This window comes from Macaca fascicularis, chromosome 1 (genome assembly GCF_037993035.2).
Source record: "Macaca fascicularis isolate 582-1 chromosome 1, T2T-MFA8v1.1".
Classification (NCBI taxonomy): Eukaryota; Metazoa; Chordata; class Mammalia; order Primates; family Cercopithecidae; genus Macaca; species Macaca fascicularis.
This window is the reverse complement of record NC_088375.1, coordinates 43449478-43469852: the sequence shown is the minus strand read 5'-3', so window position 1 is coordinate 43469852 and position 20375 is coordinate 43449478. Positions and strand designations below refer to the sequence as shown.

Below are 20375 nucleotides of genomic sequence, written 5' to 3'. Positions count from 1 at the left end.
GTGAGATCATAAACACATTTTATGGGGCTGCTAAGTCACACACCAACACAAAGTTTTAACAAATCATTTTTTAAAAAAGAAAACAAAACTAAGTGAACCAGACACAAACATACTGAAGAAATGTACCTTTGAACCATTTAACTTGAGGTGGAGGAATACCAGAGGTTTTGCATTCCATAACGGTTATATCCCCAAGGGCAACCAGGAGCTCGCTCTGAACTACTATCAACTTAGGGGCTTCTGAAAAAAACAAACACGCAAATAGCCAACATTTAGCACAAGACCAGATGGGTTTTGTTTATGTTTACTAAATGAACCAATTTAAAAATCTATCAGAATTTATGTGCTTGTGGCCATTTCAATATTTATAAATCAAAAGAAACTCTTGTAATGCACATGCACATATGTATATGTGATAAAAAGATCACTTATCAAGGTCACAGAAATTATATCAGGAAAAAAAATGACTAAAACAAAAAATAATTATGATAAAACAAACTCCAAAAAAATTACAAAACTAATTGAAAGTTCTTTAAGAAAAAGAGTTATTTAAGGAAAGAAACATCTTAGAAATCAGAATACATCTTAGAGAAACAATACTACAAGAACAGAGAGAGGAATAATTCTAAGAAAAATATAGTCAAAAGAGGGATAATGGTAAGACCGACAGCTAAATTAAGACTTGAGGATGATATAACTGTAGATGAATTTGTTAACATTTTCTACATCATTTTAAGGATATTCATGTCTAACTACAGGAAGATATTTGCAGTCCAAGCCTAAAATTTGCATTTACAAAAAAGAGTCCTGGTTTTGACCCTTCTTTTTCCTGTGATGCTAAATACAGACATTCTCTAAATTTCTCTTCTTCACTCTGTTTGCTTCACTTGCTTGCCTAATGGTTCAGTTTACTCACACATTTTGTCTTAACGAGATATTTTAGGACTTCCTAGCTTCAGCTGAGGTATTTTTAAACAAAGCTAAGTTAACTTCTCACAGATCATGTAATTTTTCTGCTAGAATACCTTCAGTGATTCCCACTGCTTTCAAAATTCCATAGAATCTCTTTCAAAAATCATAAATGGGTGCATAGCTTTTTTTTTTTAGCCTTACCCTCCGTTACACTTCCTCACTTATCACAAGGTACAGAGCTTCACTGATAGTCCAAAACACAACAGAATTTTACTTTTCTATCTTCTTTGCCTTTCCCAAAGCTATTTCCTCTTTGTAAAATGCCCTTTGCCACAATCCTTCAAATCCCACTCATTCCTCCAGACTGAGCCTAAATCCTGTCTCATTTGAGAAATCTTTGCTAATTCCTCAGTCTGAATTAATCTTCCCCTCTGCCAACCTCCCACTGTAGTATTTGTCTGTCTGCCTTGTTATATTCCTATATATATCCACCCCCATTGTGTAAATTCTTGAAAAGTAAAGGCTACATGACATACATTTTTAAAATTTTACACTCCACAGTCTCCAGCACAGCAGTTTGCATGCTGCATCTCTAGAGGTGCTTAATAAGTTAAAATAAATGTTTAACATTAAGGCTTCTATGTGAATGAACCAAAATTTGTTTTCACAATGGAAGTAGAATTCGGTTTCAGTCACTTGTTCCACATTCCCAACTGTTTTTCCCTCTACACTGGGGTATTCTGTGAACGTTTTTAATTCACTTATCTCCAAATCTGAGCTCACTTTCCATCTAAACGTATTCACCATGTGCCTTCTTTATTTCTATAAATGAGACCACTTCTTTCTAGACTCTCAATTCAATACTTGTGACATTTTTGTTCTCTCCCTCACCTATACCTTCAAGTACAATTCTCTATTTTTATTATCTCTTTTGAATCCTTTCTTCTCTACTGACAGTTTCATTATCTTACTATGAATGAGACTGAATAAGAATGAATGAAAGGGTGGATTGCTAGCAATTGATTATTCACAATTTATAACCTGGATCTGAGTATATGACACCTTTATCCTTTACTTGACTAAGAAAGACAAAATTAAATAGAAATATTCTATAGGATAATTTTCATAGAGTACGCTTCCAATAAATGTTTAAGTTTGGAGGGGGAAATTGAAGATAAAAAGTAAAAATTATATTATATACAGTTTTGAATATAAGTAGAAATTATAAAATGGAAGTTAAGCTAGAAAGGATATAGAATTTATTAATTTAAAAGTAAAATATTGCAGAGAACAGATGAACAGTGGAAAGACAGAACTTTGTGGACAATATGAAATTATTCCATTAACCTGGAAGCTTCCTTGATTTCTGTTGACTAATGAAGCTTTTCACTCTATGAAATTTTAACTTAAATTATTTACAATGTTTGCTCCAATCAGTGTGTGAAATGAATAAAGTATAATACTATGTATACAATACTAATATTAATTTTTCAAAACAGTACTTTTGCATTGCTTGATGTGATATTCATCCTATTTTAATTGCCTTTTAAAGTGATTATACTTGCCAATGTATCTGAGAGTAGAACTCTGTTTATCTGTTCCAGCTGAATTACTCGCTAGGCAACCATAGATCCCTGCATCTTTGGGACCTGCATTTTTGATAAATAAGGTACCATCTGAGGTCATCCTATACCTATGAATAAAAAACAAAAAGAATATAAAATTGAAAATACCATAATAGTAATATCAAGATAATACAGTGCTTTCCTTTAAAATATTTTCAAATGTTTTAGAGTTATATTTTTGGTGTTGATTGCAGAAATGGTTAACATCATTATTTTATAAGCGGAAATGCAATAATAATAATAATAATATCATGTACCCACTGTTGGATACATGCCAGTCACTGCTCTAGAAACTTTACTTTTATTTACATCTAAAATTTTCCTAATACCCTAATGAGTTAAATACTATGAATATCTCTGTTTTACAGGTGAGCAAAGAAGTTACAGAACTCACCCAAAGCCAGAGTTAGTAAATGGAAGAACTGGAATTTGCACCCAGGCAATCTTGCTCCATGTGGTGAATTGCTATACTAGACGGTTCTTCAAAATGAAAACTCCAGAGATGTAATGTCTCATGTCACATAGTGAGTCTGTGAGGAGTCTAGGAATAGACTCTGACTCAACTTGCTGGATAATACCTATGACTTCTTCACTGCCAAACCCAGAGTAATGGAAGCCCCATGGCTGGATACTTTGTTGTTTATATTCCACGTGTTTATTATACTCTAGGAGCATGAGTGGATTCAATGCCTTTAAAAAGCACCCAGTGGAATTAAATACTTCCCACAATAGTTTGGCAAAAATGGAAGTAATTACAAAGAATGTCTGTACACATTTTAATTAGAGCTACTGGTCTGTTCTTGATCTCTCTCTTCTCTTAAATCCAGGACAATGTCTTTAATGGATTTGTTAAAACTATATGTTATTTTACCTCACAAAAAGTTTATTATCCTCATTTCAATTACTCAAGTTAAACTAACTGTTTTGGTGCTATGTTTGCAACTCAAAGTATTGGGAAGCACTTGGTCCCAGCTATCGAATTCAAGACTTAATAACCTCAAACTTTATAAAGTCATCATTTATATTATTTTTTGACATTCACAGCCTGTTTAGAAAATGTAAAGCTACGTATGTTGGTCAAACTTCCCTTAATATTAGGGATTTGGTCATATTAGTTTGGTCTAGAAGTCTCATCAGTTTTCCTCACTCAATAAAAACAAAGAACATGATACAAACCCAGTACCTGTGTGAACCCACAATAAACATATCATTAACGGTCCAGGCGATCTTTGGTTTGGGATAACCTGTCGCAGAACACATGATGGAGACCTCAGACCCTCCTGTGAAAGACTGATTCTTGGGCATCACAGTGACTTTGGGTGGTTCTGCAAATAAAAGTATATGTATGTAGAAAAATTGCCAATTTATCTTGATGTTAGAAGCTTCCTATGTTAGCAGATTTGTAGGTTTTTCATCACCACACCTTCATTGCCTTCCTCTATGGATGACCCACATCATAGATATGTCAGGAAAGAAACCAGTGGTAATGAAAACAAAGGAAGTAAACTCTCTTTGAAAGTTAAATGAATTTGATCCCGATGTTATATTGTTGTGTTTCCACTGGTTACCATGAAGCCCCTTGCTGGCTTGCTTCCCCTAGCCAACCTACAGTTTGTGCCACTAATCTGATACTTCTCTATGAACCTGTTCCAAGGCAAAGTCTCTAGATAGAACTTTTGGCTCTTTCTAGACAACGAATGTAGGATTGGAGCCACAGCTTGTCCTGACTATGCTGTCTGCTTTGTTCAACTTGATCTTTCTATTTTTATTTATTTGATCGTAACTTTGTTAAGGTCAGAAACCATGTACTCATATTATTCCATATTCTATTACATTCTATAGCGTTTAACATCCCTTGTATATCATGCAGTGGCTTGTATATAAAAGACACTTAAAACTTTTGATGGAATGCAGTTTCCTCAACTGTAACCTGGCTCTGAATTGTAATCTCTGCCAGTCCCTCCCAAGATCCTGCTACACTGGTCATTTGACTCATGTCCGTGCATCCACAGGACCTCAACTTAACAAAAAATATCAGTTATTCAAACTTTCTGTTTCATTACACTTCTATGACAGGAAAATGACTTTTGAAAATGAAACACTAAATCAGGAATTTATCATCAAAAAGAAAACAATTCTCTGAGATAATTCTGGGATGTTGATATATTTGTCTTAATAGATTACATGTTTTACATCTATGTTGCTACACAATAAGAATTAATCTTCAAAGAAGGTACCATCAAAGAGATATTAAGTAACTCCTAATGTAAATATCCACCACTCAATAAGGTAAACAAAAGTAAATTAATTTCCAGTGTTTGAAACAGTCAGATTTCATGAGTATTAACAGAAATAAATAAATTCATTCAATGACATCTGTTTTTTGCACAATTATTATGTGCCAGGCACTGTGCTAACTTGCAGGGACACACAGATGACTCTAACAGGCATGCTGTCTGCTTTCCATTTAATTTGGTTTTTACTATAAATAAAATTGAGGAATTCAGTTAGTCAGTTAGATGTGAATATATTTATGATATATCTTTCCTGTAAGTTGGTCTGCAAATTGTGGCTTAGTTTCATTAAGGAACCATTAGCTTGGGGAATCTCTATACATGTGAAAGAGATACAAATGGTACTGCTGGGTGGCAGCAGCTACACAACTGAAGGAAGTTAATTAGTGCCTAATTGCTAGCAGCTTACAATTGTCCCCCTCCTCTTTTTTTCCTATTTACATTGTGTTTTTCAAATTATGATCTAGTCTTTGAAGTTAATGTTTGCAGGATTTTTTCCAGTCCATGAATTTGGTTGATAGCCCCATTATTCCACGGATTCTTGTTGGTGAGCATAGGGCTAGAGAAATGTGTGAGGTCAAGGGCAGACTGACTATGGCCAGTAAGTTCAAATTGTGATTCCATCTGGAGTCCATCAATTCTGAAATTCTGAAGGACTGCACATGCTGTAGGGATGTTGCAGATAATCTTCAGGGGATAAGGGGGAAAAAATGAACAGTTCTTTCTCTTTGGAATTTATTGAAATGCACATTTATTCATTCCCATCTTCCTAAAATGTTTCTCGTGTCTAGCTATTGACATGGAATTGCTGCAAAGATTCAAGAAACTCTCAGAATTTTTGTCCAAACTTGGTGTCTTCCAACATAGTCTGCCAGAAAAGGCCTGGCATCTCTCCCAGCAAGAATCCCACTGGTAGGCTCTGTAGTTCAGATATCAAAGTAAAAATAAGCCAGTTACCCAAACCAGGATGCAGAGAGCTAAGAGGTCATTGAGCAAATACAGCCTGGATATAGGGTGCTACTCAGGGTCATGAAATAAGTCTGTGTGCAACACACAGATGGGATGACATCATACCACAGGAGGTGAGAAATTTACCATTCCCTTAGAACATTCCTGCTGATTGCTGGGCATGGTGGCTCACGCCTATAATCCCAATGCTTTGGGAGGCAGAGGCCGGTGGATCACCTGAGTTTGAGAGTTTGAGACCAGCCTGACCAACACGGAGAAACTCGGTCTCTACTAAAAATACAAAACTTAGCCAGGCGTGGTGGCATATGCCTGTAATCCCAGCTACTCAGGAGGCTGAGGCAGGAGAATCGCTTGAACCTGGGAGGTGGAGGTTGCAGTGAGCCAAGATCATGCCACTGCACTCCAGCCTGGGCAACAAGAGTGAAACTCCTCACAAAAAATAAATAAATAAATAAAATTAAATTAAAAAAAAAAAAGAATATTCCTGCTGATAAGATACTTAGAAAGAACATGAACAAATTCAGAGGAGCAAAATTAGATTTCCACCAAATAACAGTTGAATAAAAATGGTCAAAATGAATTAGCCTTTACTTAATCAGGTTAAATAATGATATAATAGATCTCACTATAGTTACTTCAACTGCTAATTTTTTAATTCCTAGAAAAACCTCCTTACTTTAATGAAATAGTTTCAATGGAGCAAGAACATGGAAGTGAAGAACCACAGTTCAACTCCATCAACGGAGTAACATCATTTGCCAACTAACAAACTGAATCTGCATCTCTTTATTTGCAATGTAAAACCCCATTCGGATAGGAAAAATACATAGTACTAATGTTGGATTTATAAGTCCGGAGTTCAATTTTAGGTTTTGGAGAGAAGTAATCCATTTTTACTTGAGATTTCCAATCTCATATCACCATCATCATCATTATCACCATTATCATCACCACCACCACCATGAGCAACCAACACCATCATCATCAAGAACAACTTGCTTTTGATAGCCAAAGCATTGGGAACACAGCACTCTAGTAAGTGGCAAGGTATTAATTTGCTTTTTATTTTTTAATTATAACAAAAGCAAAATACATGTTTTTGTAATTTCCTATCAATAATTTAGAAGAATTAAATATAAATATAAAATAAAAACCAACACTACTTTAAGAATTGGGTATCTTAATACACTATTAATGGTAAGATTTGCAAAAATGAAGTGTAAGCGGCCATGAAAACAGCTATCTCACTGCCTACAAAGACTAGGGAAGAAAAAATCTCACCTAATTCTCTTGGAAACTGCCAACACTATCTTCAAGCTCAGGAGACATATTTCCTGTCAGCTGGGTCTGATTTGTTGCTCTTAAGCCTCCGGTAGGAAATTTCTCAGAGAAAATATCTAAGGACTTTTTATTTAAGGTTATTTAATTACCACCAACAAATTAATTAGATATTGCAAATGATTTAATTACCTAAGTCACAATTAGCAATATTTATCACCACTAGTATATTTAGAATACTTGGGCAAATTTCTATGTGTTTTCATTTTTTCAGCCAACAAACATTACTGAGTACTGACTATGTTTCAGATACTTTATGTCTTCAAAGATCTTACAGACACTATAAAGTATATTATGCAAAATTAGGAACTAAATCTCTTTCTAGTAGTCAGTTCATTGAAATAGGAAAGTGGTGCTTTCCTTCAGTCAGTGCCTATTACATGCCAGGTATCTAACTCTAGACCAATCATTTATTTTCCACACTAACACTATATAGTAAGTGTTACTGCCATTTTACAAATAAACTATGACTCAAAATGCTTAAATAATTTGCCCAGTCACTCAAAGGTGGAGCTGGAATTCAAATGCAGACATTGCTTGCTCCATGGTTTCTGTCCGTAACTTAATGGGAAATAATAGTACCTACCTCATGGCATTATTATGGATTAGCTAGGTTAATATACATAAAACACTTAGAACAATGCCTGGCATGTAGTAGGCATGATGTAACTTTTGCTATTATTAGTAGTATTCCTCTATATAGCAAAGTGTGACAAAGAATGACCAAATAAAGTACTATAGCATTTAAAATACATCTGTGCATATGTACTATCTAGACATTTACAAATGAAAGTTGATCAACACAATCCTCACACTTACATACTCCATTTAGATTATATACCCTATTTCAGCCTGTGCACGGTGGCTCACGCCTGTAATCCCAGCATTTTGGGAGGCCAAGGTGGGGGGATCACTTGAACCCAGGAGTTCAAGACCAGCCTGAGCAACAGGGTAAAAACCTCTCTCTACTAAAAATACAAAAATTAGCCTGGCATAGTGGTGCACACCTGTAGTCCCAGCTACTACTTGGCAGACTGAGGTAGGAGGATCACCTCGGCCCAGGAGGCAGAGGTTGCAGTGAGCTGAATGTTGCAGTGAGCCAAAAGTTGCAGTGAGCCAAGATTGCACCACTGAACTCCAGCTTAGATGTGAATGAGACCCTGTCTCAAAAAAAAAGATTATATATCCTATTTAAAAACAATATTTGTTATATCTTATTTAATTCTTCTGAAATCTGAAATATTTCTAGATACTTAAAATTTACTACAAATTTCAATAAAATAGATAAAATTAGATTTTTTCCTCTGTTTTACTGATGGAAAAAGCGTGCTACTTACCATGTCACGTGGCACATGTTAAAAAGAGTATGATAATATAACAAGCATGTGGTTATAATATTATTTTCATACTTAGTGAAGTAATTCTCATCATTAAATACTGACTTCATCAACCATCTTGAGAAATATTTCCTTTTTTGTTGCAATGTTCTCTCTGGTGACATGGCCTAATTAATGACAGACATCTACCCTTTCCTGATACCACAGAACACAAATTAATACTTCTCATGTTCATACAGAAATAACATCAAGGAGAAAATGAGGCTTTGTCTGGCACTTTGATTTCTATGTCACAACATGTGATTACGGAGGAGACGTCAGCTACACACTAAATATACTCAAATTGAACAAGGACTCCTGGGTTGGTCCCCAGCCTTAAAAATCCTCCTCATAAGGGAACAACCAGTGGAATCAACAGAAAACTATTTATGTTGTCAGATAAATAGGAAAACAATCTTAAAACCTTAAACTCCTACTATATATGTAAAAACTTCCCCTTCTCTCCCACACTTATGTAAGCTTTACTCAGAAGCAATATAAGCATTTGAAAATTAAGCAGCCACTGTATCAACTTAACAGTGACAAATTGCTTTAGCCTATTTTGTAAAATTTTGCAAAAGTCACTCACATGATTTTGTTTCTAAATTGGGGTGAATTAATAATATAAACAATATTTTAAAAATAACAACTATAAATTTTTCGTGAGATAATTACCAGATTTTGTTCTAAAATATGGTTTTAAATGCAAGCAGTAATATGCTGGCTTGTGTTGCAACTGGAAAAGAAAGTACTCACATAATGACATTTCAAACTGCTGATGCGATTCAAATAACCCATTGAAGTTAACATGGAAACATGACAGATAAGGGTAATGACCAAGACTTCCCTATAGTGTTACTGTTACATTGAGGTTCATTCAGCAATTAAGAAATTATACATCTATTGGGTGCAATTATGCATTTTCCCTCTGTGCAAGGCACTATGGGTTTAAAAAATGACAATGTGATATTGTGAAATATATATTTTGCTTTGTCCCATTTCCTGACATATAGCTCCTAACATCCTTTGAATCTCGGTAGTGATAAAAGTTTATTTTGCATGCTAATTGGTGACTGGTGGTACCCAGATGGCTTCAGGATGGGGCTAATCACCAGAAAGACCAAGGCAGGATGGAACTTTCAATCCCACCCTCAAAATCCAGGGAAGGGAGAGGAGATGAAGGCAGAGATGATCACTGATGGCCCGTGATGTCATCAATCATGTCTACAGAAGGACATCTCCTTAAAAACCAAAAACAAAAAAGCCAGAGTTTGAAGAGCTTCTAAAATAGCTAAACATGCAGAGAATAGCTGAACACATAGAGGTTCCTGGAGGATGGTGTGAAGCTGTGTGCCTGCTTGATCAGAAGCATAGGAAGCCCAGGGCTTGTGATTGGCATTTAAAGTAGGTGCAGTTTGGTGGGATTAAGCCCTTAACCTGTGGGGTCTCATGCTAAATGAGTTGATTTCTGAATTGAATTAAATTCATGGGCACCCAGTTGGGGCCTAGAGAGTTGGAGATTTGGTTGTTGGTGTGGAAAAAAAACTTACACATTTAGAAGTGCTGTAAATTGAAATTGACCATAGTAAATAATAGCAGTCTGTGAGGATTAGATGAAGTAAAGTATGCTATCAACTCCCAAAATTAAAAAAAAATGTTAGTTGGTAGCTTTCTTTAAATAATTTAGTGGGTTGATATGCTTGCTAATTGCTCATTTGGTCTCTCTTCCCAGGAGTCAAAACACTGAGAAAGGAGTATTGTTTTCCCTGCTACTGCATTCTATCATTTAGCCTCTCCAACACTTAGACATCTTTTCCACCAGCTCACTTAAAGCCACCAGGTTTGGCTTAATACACATTTTCACATAGTCTATTTTTGCTGAAAATTAAAATGTCCACAGTGTATCACTTCTTCATAACAATTCTCTTATACACTTGAATTACTTATTAAGTCATCCTTTTTTACTTTTGTTTGGTTTTGGTTTTTGTTTGAGATGGAGTCTTGCTCTGTCACCAAGGCTGGAGTGCAGTGGCACAATCTCAGCTCACCACAACCTCCGCCTCCTGGGTTCAAGCGATTCTCCTGCCTCATCCTCCTGAGTAGCTGGGATTACAGGCACGTGCCACCAGGCCTGGCTGATTTCTGCATTTTCAGTAGAGATGGAGTTTCGCCATGTTGGTCAAGCTGGTCTTGAACTCCTGACCTCATGTGATCTGCCTGTTTTGCCTCCCAAAGTGCAGAGATTATAGGCATGAGCCACTGCACCCGGCCTTTTTTTGTTCCTTTTATAATCTAAATAAGTCTAATTTTTTAGTCTTTCCTTCTAAGTTCTATTTAGAGACCCTTTAACATTTCTCTCTTTTAAGTTTTAGAGAGCATTCTCTTCATCTAAAATTAAAGTACTCTAACATTTTTATAGTACACAGATTCCTTGGATGAAAGGCAAAAGTAACTGAAACATGATATTCATTCATACATGTTATTGCATGAAATTGGAATGTTTTATACCAGAAACTTGCCCCTAACTATGGAGATGGTAGATTACATTTGGCAGATAAATTAAGTGAATACCCAATTTTTCCTATAGAAAAACCTAATTTAGTTATCAGTTGAAATTCCACATTTATTCCTTTTCATAGACCCCATTTTGGTTCAGAAAGAATTTAAAGGACTTACTCTGTAACACAGTCCTACAAAATTCCAGATCCTTAAGCTTTCAAATATGAATGTTTGTAGAATCAGATGATCTAACTTGACATTTTAAGTCTGACTGCTTTATGATACTTTTTAATTTAGAAATAATTCCATGTGGTGGATGCTTGTTAAGTACCAAATAGATTTTTAAAATATGCAGAATAACTTCTGAAATGTTATAGATATGAGATAAACTTCCCAACAAGTGGAACAGTTATAAGTAATCCATTCTGAAGACCAAGTGAGGTCATCATCTCAACACCAAAGGTCTTCAGGTAAATTCTATGTACTTACCATTTTTAAATACATCTCATACTCTTTAAAAAGTATTCAGAGGGCTAGGTGCGGTGGCTCACACCTGTAATCCTAGCACTTTGGGAGGCCGAGGTGGGCAGATCATGAGGTCAGGAGTTCGAGATGAGCCTGGCCAGCATGGTGAAACCCCATCTCTACAGCGATTTTCAGGGAGCAAGGGAAGATAACCATAAGGTCTAACTGCCTGAGGGGTCGGGCAAAATAGAGCCATATTTTTCTTCTTACAGACAGCCTATAGATGAATGTGCAAGTAGGAGAGATATCACTAAATTCTTCTCCTAGCAAGGAATATTAAATATTAAGAACCTAGGAAAAGAATAGCATTCCTGGGGGGAGGTCTATAAATGGACACTCTGGGAGTGTCTGTCTTATGCGGTTAAGATAAGGACTGAAATACATCCTGGTCTGCTGCAGTACCCTTAGGCTCATCAGGGTGGGGAAAAATTCCTGCCCTGGTGAATTTGAGGTCAGACCAGTTCTCTGATCTTGAATCCTGTTTTCTGTTGTTTAAGATGTTTATCAAGATGATACGTGCACAGCTGAACATAGACCCTCATCAGTAATTCTAATTTTGCCCTTGCCTTGTGGTCTTGCTTTGCCCTTTGAAGCATGTAATCTTTGTGACCTAATCCCTATTCGTACAGCCCCTCCTCTTTTGAAATCCGTAATAAAAACTTGCTGGTTTTGCAGCTCAGGGGTCATCATGGTCCTACCAATATGTGATGTCACCCCCAGAAGCCCAGCTGTAAAATTCTTCTCTTCGTACCCTGTCTCTTTATTTCTCAGACCAGCCGACACTTAGGGAAAATAGAAAGAACCTATGTTGAAATATTGGGGGCTGGTTTTTCTGATAAACATATTTAAATAAGCTTTAAGTCATTTTAAAAAGCAACAATTTTGTGGCATAAGCTGATACCATTCCTCAGTTATTTCTACTAAAAAGCACTTTTACCATTCTACTGAAAAGAACTTATACCGCTCTACTGAAAAGAACTTATACCACTCAACATGCAGTGATGGAACTGCTGTCGTATCCTTATACCTAACAGAACTAGGAGCTGCCTACAAATAAACCTTGGAAAGAATTATTTTTTCTCCAAAATAAACTTTTTAGAACTCAACTTTTTAATATTTAAGGGAATATATCACTAGATCCTTACTTTATAATCTATACTTCCATTTATATAAAGCAGATAGGAGATGTTTCTTCTTATAAATTGACCTAAAATCTATTTTTATCTTAAATCCTGTTGCTTTTCTTTTTGAGAGGCATTATTTGTTAATTTATGTTCTTAGTTATTTCTTATTTTTAAACATTTATTTTTTCAATTATATTAAATATGAAAGTGATAAAGCACATTCTCAATATCTAGAAAACAAAGAGAACAAATTACTCATACATAATTCAATCCTCTAATAAAATTAATGTGAGCATTTAGGAAAATTTAAATTCTATTTACACAAAGTTTAAAAATAATCCATTTCTTTTAAGTATTTTTTCAAGTACAGAAAAGCATGAAATGATTTATGAAAAATGCAAGTTAACTGCCTGAAGTAGATCTTAAAACAGAAAAACAAAAAAACTACAAGTCAAAAAGTCACTTATAGTTCTGCTGCCCCCAAACAATCATGTACACATTTGGTATATATCAATCTAGTTATCTTTTTTCTCCTAGCATAGCAGTGTTGGCTTCCATTTGTTTGTTTGCATAGCTGGACTTCTGAGTCTTATGGTAAACCCTGCTTCAGGGTATTCCTTTCCTGGGGAATTTCCTGTGTCTAAGGATATCATTATCCTCGTGGTAAGGAATTCTCATAATGAAGTAAGCATATCAACTCATTCACATTCTCACATGCTCATCAGTGTGGCTGATTCAAACAGTCATAGTTTCTGAGGTTAGCTTTGCCTCCCAAGGCTTTTTTGATGAGTTGGTAATGAGCTTGATAATAGTCACTGAGGGAAGTTCACCAGTTCTTCATACCATGGCTTCTCCAATTTGGATTTTTTTGTTTTTCCTTTTTAAGATCTACTTCAAGCCGTTAAGTTGCATTTTTAATAAATCATTTTAAGAAAGCTATATATTTGGCATTTTTCTTGAACTGTTGGACATTTGAGAATGTCCTTTTGATGGCTTTTTATAGGAAAGACAACTTAACTGTATTAAATTCTTGGATTCCATTTTTTTTTTAAACTACTTGCATCTTTCTTATTATTGTGTCAGTTGGAATTCTCAATTGCAAACAACAGAAACCAGGTTGGCTGACTTAAGTAGAAAAGGAATTCATTGGGAAAATTTTTTCTGAGGTACAGAATCAAAAGGAAACTGGATATCAGATAGAAATGGTGTGGCTAGACCGCTGAGAACACAGCCAACATCAGTCTGTTAAAGTGATGGTGAAGGGCCACTGGGACATTTGCTTCTGCTGTTGGACTCTAAATTCCATGATGCTGCCAAAATTAGAATTTTTTCAGTGTTCATGGTCTTGGCAAGAGTGAAAGTCCCACTGGGAGCATATTAGTGGCTGGCTGTGGGTCATGTGATCTAGGGAATAAGGAAAATGAATTATCTGACCTCACTTGTTTTCTGCTTCCCACCAAGATAATAAATAATTCCTCCCCAAATTAGGGAAAGTATTCAGACCCTAAGAGCAAAATTATGACAAATATCCACTGCAATTATCTTCTAGCTTTTAGCATAAGAAGTCAGACACAAATCTGATTTTATCTTTCGGTTTACAATGGGTTTAGTCATATGCTTATGGGGAATGAGTAGATTGTTCCTACTAGTAATTTCAAATTCAGCCAGGATGTGTCTAGATGAAGTTCTCCCTTCATTTACCTTGGTTAATCTACTCACTCAAGACAACTTTTTCTCCCTAGAACAGTTTTCTTCAATTATATCTCGGACTATTTCTTTAGTTTCAATTGTCTTTGTTTCCTAAACTCCTATAAATTTTAGATTAAACTTATTTTTTTATTTCCACTTAAAAATCATATTATTCAACTGTTAGTTCTTTTCCTCAATATTCTGAAAGACTTCTCAAATTTATGCACCACATCCATGATTTTTTATATAGTATAAATTCTGCTCTTCAGTGCCTCTATTACATATTTGCACTAAAATATTGCATTTTAAAAATCAAATCTTTTCTGACTTCTTCCATTCCACTTATTATTATTACTATTATTATCATTATTATGGAGATGGAGTCTCGCTCTGTTGCCCAGGCTGGAGTGCAGTGGTGTGATCTCAGCTCACAGCAACCTCCGCCTCCCAGGTTCAAGTCTCCTGCCTCAGCTTCCCAAGTAGCTGGGACTACAGATGTGTGCCATCATACCTGGTTAATTTTTGGTATTTTTAGTAGAGACAGGGTTTCACCATGTTAGCCAGGATAGTCTCAATATCCTGACCTCATGATCTGCCTGCCTCAGCCTCCCAAAGTGCTGGGATTACAGGCATGAGTCACTGTGTTCAGCCCATTCCACTTATTATTGTCCTTTTGTCTTAGCCGGTTCTTGCCTTATGTTATGGTTTGAATGTGTCTCCCTGAATTTGTGTGCTGAAAACTTAATCTCCAATGTAACAGCATTGGGAGATGAGGCCTCATGGGAGATGTTTAGGTTTCTGCCCACATGAAAACATTAATACCCTTAATTAAAAAGCTCACAGGAGTAGATGTGCTCTTTTGCTTTCTTTGTCTTTCTGCCCTCTACCATGTGATGACGCAGGAAGAAGGGCTTCACTAGATGCCCCATTCTTGATCTTGGACCTCCTAGCCTTCAGCACTGTGAGCCAATAAATTTCTGTTCATTATAAATTACCCAGTCTCAGGGATTCTGTTACAGCAGCAAAAAAACAGACTAAGATACCGTATGAATATACACTGTCATCTAAAAGAAGTGAACTCTTTTTGAAAGATAATGGGCAGACCAAATACTTTTTCCCCTTGTCTCTAGAATAAGCTGCTTTCAAAGCGTCCATTTCTTGTAAGTATTCCCTGCCTGCCTTGTTTTGTTCCTCAGCATTTCTACTTAAGTCCTATGCTTCATTTCCCCCCCACTGTTTTATTTATTTCGATAGTTTTCTGTTTATTCATCTTCAAATGAAGTGACATTCATCCAAAACTAGTGTCTTTTAACAAAGTGTTTGGATGGACTTGACTTCATTCTCACTCTGCTTCTGTTCTGGAGGAGCTGAACCCCCTTTTCAGCTCTGCAGCTAAGTGAGAGTCTGACGTACATGGCTCCTTGCCCAGTCCTCATCTATGGAGCTCTTTTGGCTGAGATGTGATGCTCCCCTCTGCAACCATCTGTTTCTAAAATTCCTAACTGACACTCGTATCGATGTTTCTCTTGCTTTCAAATACTTTCATTGGTGGGAAACATACATCCCAGGTTACATATATCCAAGGTTACAATTTTCTACCTGGGACCAGGTTGCCTGCTCATTTACTATCCTGCTAGTTTCCTAACTGAATAGTTAGAGCTAGTATGAGAAAATAGCATTCTGGCTTCTTCAAAGAGTAACATTTTCTTTTTGGAGCAAACTATAAAACAAGGACAAAGATACTTCCTATTTTCATGTGAACAGAAAAAGGATGGAGCACTGTTAAGATTTTCATTCCAGTGATCTTAAAATATAGATAAATATTCTATATACATATTTATATAAGAAAAAAATCTTTATATGTAATACATATAAAATTCCTCCTAGGATTTTTGCTGCTGTTAATTGCTGCTAGTTTTTAGTATTCTTTAGCTTTGTCTTTTTGAAGACTTTATATATAATTTATTGTCAGGTAAAGAAAGGCTGCAATACTAGACATATACTATCTTAAAGAAGAAAATTCTTGCTAATTATATTTTGTAAAATTACTACAAAAAACTTGTAAAATCTAGATTTTTAACTCTTAAAAGTATTCCAGATAGAAATAGTTCCCAAACATACCAGTGGAAGCATAACAACATAAATGAGGCTGTGAATTAAGCTACTGATTCCCCTTTAAACAAGAAAACTATTCCTAAAGTTAAGTATTCAATCCAAGTATTATTTTGTCTTTTAAGTTTTCTAAAACTATTTGTTATTTCTGCTTTTAAAAAGATTTAACTGCATTAAAGTGAAATTAATTTGTAATGTAAGATTTAATGCCAATAGTTTATCAGCTCTCATATTATCATAAACTTTACCTTTAGGTATGGCAGTTTACTTTATCAAATACCCATAGCTTTCCAATAGTGCATTCAACCATAAAATAATACACTTAGGTAACTACAATTAGCAAAAGTCTCTTATTTTTACTGAGCAGTACTATCAATTCTAGAGTATATTTTTGTTAGATTTTTGAAACATCCTTTATCATCAAAATTGGCCCCTCAAACTCAAGGCCAACTGGACAGGCCATAAAATAACACCTCTAGACAGATTTACACCACTAATACAGATTACCCAGTAATGATGTACTGTCATACAGTTTTTATATTTATGTTTTGTGTATTATATAACATTTTACCTCAGCACTTTGTAAATTGTTGGATAATAATGGCTTTATTTTACCAGAAAGAAGAGAGTCAAGGGCTTCCCTTAAAGATACACATTTCTAGATCATATGGTTCATTCTGTAGAATGGATATATATGCTGTTTTCAGAAAATGTCCATGGAATTACTTGAGAAGGCTATTAAAATGCAGATTCCCAGGCCACACACCAGACCTATAGAAAAAACATCGCTTGATGTGGGGTTAGAAATATGCATTTTTTAAAAAGTCCTTCGGTAATTCCTTACTCATGGAAGTTTGAGAATCACCGCTCTAATGAACTAAACAGAAAAATTATGGACTGTAATGTTAACTTGGAGAAACAAGGAAGGCTCTGATTTATTTACAATCTCATTCTAAGGGACTTCAAATAAAGAACCAAGATCAAATTTCAGAAGTCCATTAGCACTTATTTTATCCGAAACAATCAGTTCGGTAAAATAGTTCCAGAGTTCTAGTAACCCAAGTTGCTAGAACTTGGATCGACTCATATTATCTAGGCAGTTTCATGTGGAAATGTGGTGAACCATTTACAAAAGCAACATTTCCCTAAAGGATTCCCCAGATCAACTAACAAAAGACACACATTCTGATTGCAGCATATATTTCAACTGCCAGGGAGAAAACTATAATCAGATGTCAACCATTTTGTTCATTCTCATGGTAGTTTCGCTTTTCTGTCATTAATAACATTCTAAGAGTTAGCCTTGAAGCTCAATGGTCATTTTCTTAGGTAACCTTGCTAAAAAGTTACCTGAGACTGCTACTTCAGGCATGTTATAAAATTGTTTCTAATACCACAATCAAATAGACCCAATTCTGGTGCAATCAGTCTCCCACATCAAGGAACTGAAATAAAATATTCTGCTGAGGCAGTAACTGAACCTTTCAGCTTAACAGTGAAAAACTGCCAACAGTAATTTTTTCATTACATTAAGACTCCCAGCTGGTCTATAGACATTTAGAAGCCAAATATGTTTCCACTGAAAGAGAAACTTTGGAGTAGTTTCTCCTCGTCATTTGATGATCCTGAACAATATATATTTAGTAGCCATTAACCACATTGCTCATAAATTCATTTTCAACTATTGGAACATGTAATCTATGAATACATAATTCAAAATTGGCTCACAATTAGTTTATTTTCAATAGGCACTTGTGTGTGTACATGCGTGTGTAAGACAAATAATGTTAAAAACAACTCTGCTTATGTTTCAATAAAATTTCACCAAGATGAGACGCATCTTAAACCTTTATTTTAAAGGTATTAGTGAGAATTATCACACAATTTCACAACGAAAGGTAAATTAGTTATGTATGCAATAACACAGTACTTAAATTGGGAAGAAATTGTTTTTTGACCAATTATTAATTAGTATGCTTTGTAAAAAATCCACAAGATGGATTAAAGAATTTAAAACTATTAAATTATCCAGAGACAATTTTTATATTGTCTTAAAATAAACATCTTCAACCACTATGATTAGTTATGATTGTATTAAAGTTTCCTATTTGTTAGTGATGTTTTAGTTTCCAGTTTTCTTGGCCATAGACCACTGAATACGCTTAAGCATTCCATCACTCAAAACGATAATTATTTGGGTAGATACTCTCACTCTCAAATAGCCAACTTGGGAGGACAAAAATTTTAAAAAAAGAAGACAGAAAGATGTCATAATTCAGAAGTTACCAAAAGCACTGTACCTTGCACTGTGAGGAAAACTGAAGCGGCTGATGATCCACCTTCACTAGAAACCATACAAAGATACTCTCCAGCATCGTTGAATTTCACACTCTTTAGCTCCAATGACAGATTAGTCAAGGTCCTAATTCTTGCTGGCTCTGCCAGTCTGACATCTCTGTCATTCCTCTGCCAGGTTAGATTGTAATCCACTGCGCTGATGATGAGACATGTTAACACTGCTGTCTCTCCAGGAGTGACTGTAACATTGCTAGGCACTTGGATGACTGGAGGCGGTTCTGTGTGAAATCAAAAAATTCAAATCAAGAGATCTAAAAGCCATTTTGCTCACTTACAGATGTGGTTTAAAAACTGAATAAGTATGTATTGAATATCCAGTAGGAAAGATGCAGTGCAACAGAACTTACTCCATTAATGCGTATGACTATGAGCCCCCCTAAAATTATCACTGAAAGGATGCTTTAGAAAGTAGTACACAATTACATACCAAAGGATACTCAAGCCAAATTATAGACATGAGAGTCAAAGAGGCATGGCAAAAGAGTATAACTTGACTGATTTAGGATTGCAAAATGAGGCCAAGTTTTTATTGATGAAAGTAGCATTTGCGAACTTTTAAATTTTAAAAATATATATTTAGCGTTGTAAAGAAAATAGCACACAAAGGATAGTAAACATGAAAATGACAGTATCATCTTTCAGGGGAGTTACAGTCTCATTAAGAAGACATAGGACAGTAGAAGAGTAAGATAAATGTTCAAGCAAAAATGGGGAACAGTTTGATTTATGAAGTTCAGGTGAACAGTAGGAACAGACCATTAATAAAATTGTACACAGAGCCATATACACAAAAGGCATTGAGTAATGCATGTGTTTCAGATATGGTCAAAGGCCAATTACTAATTAAATATTTAACCAACATTTTTGCAGAAAATCACATTTCTCTAGTTCGTTGGTTCTTTTTATTATTTTAAGTTCCGGGGTACATGTGCAGAACATGCAGGTTTGTCACATAGGTGTACGTGTGCCATGGTGGTTTGCTGCACCTATTGACCTGTCCTCTAAGTTGCCTCCCCTTGCCCCCCACCCCCCAACAGGCCCTGGTGTGTGTTGTTCCCCTCCCTGTGCATGTGTTCCCATTGTTCAACTCCTACTTATGAGTGAGAACATGCGGTGTTTGGTTTCCTTTTCCTGAGTTAGCTCTAGTTAGTTTTGAGAGTGAATCTAAATTCTCTCTCCAAAGCTGTCTCTGCTCAAATGCTTTAAAATGATCCCCGGGCACGGTGGCTCAAGCCTGTAATCCCAGCACTTTGGGAGGCCGAGATGGGCGGATCACGAAGTCAGGAGATCGAGACCATCCTGGCTAACACGGTGAAACCCCGTCTCTACTAAAATACAAAAAAAATTAGCCGGGCGAGGTGGCGGGCGCCTGTACTCCCAGCTACTCGGGAGGCTGAGGCAGGAGAATGGTGTGAACCCAGGAGGCGGGGCTTGCAGTGAGCTGAGATCCGGCCACTGCACTCCAGCCTGGGCAACAGAGCCAGACTCCATCTCAAAAAAAAAAAAAAAAGATCTCCTGTAGCAATACATTATAAATAATGCCGCAATAAAAAC

At 35.8% G+C, this 20375-nt stretch overlaps 1 protein-coding gene across 5 annotated transcripts in view; it reads right to left on the bottom strand.

Annotated features, from left to right (window-relative positions):
* The window catches only part of HMCN1 (hemicentin 1), a 454750-nt gene that overhangs the window by 234652 nt on the left and 199723 nt on the right, over nucleotides 1-20375 (bottom strand). For all 5 annotated transcript variants that reach the window (XM_015447093.4, XM_015447120.4, XM_005540243.5 and 2 more), the window contains 4 exons: nucleotides 18764-19039; nucleotides 3721-3862; nucleotides 2478-2605; nucleotides 127-240 (listed from right to left, as the gene is read on the bottom strand). In XM_015447093.4, coding sequence (XP_015302579.3) covers nucleotides 127-240; nucleotides 2478-2605; nucleotides 3721-3862; nucleotides 18764-19039 — 660 coding nt within the window. The remainder of the gene's footprint in view (nucleotides 1-126; nucleotides 241-2477; nucleotides 2606-3720; nucleotides 3863-18763; nucleotides 19040-20375) is intronic.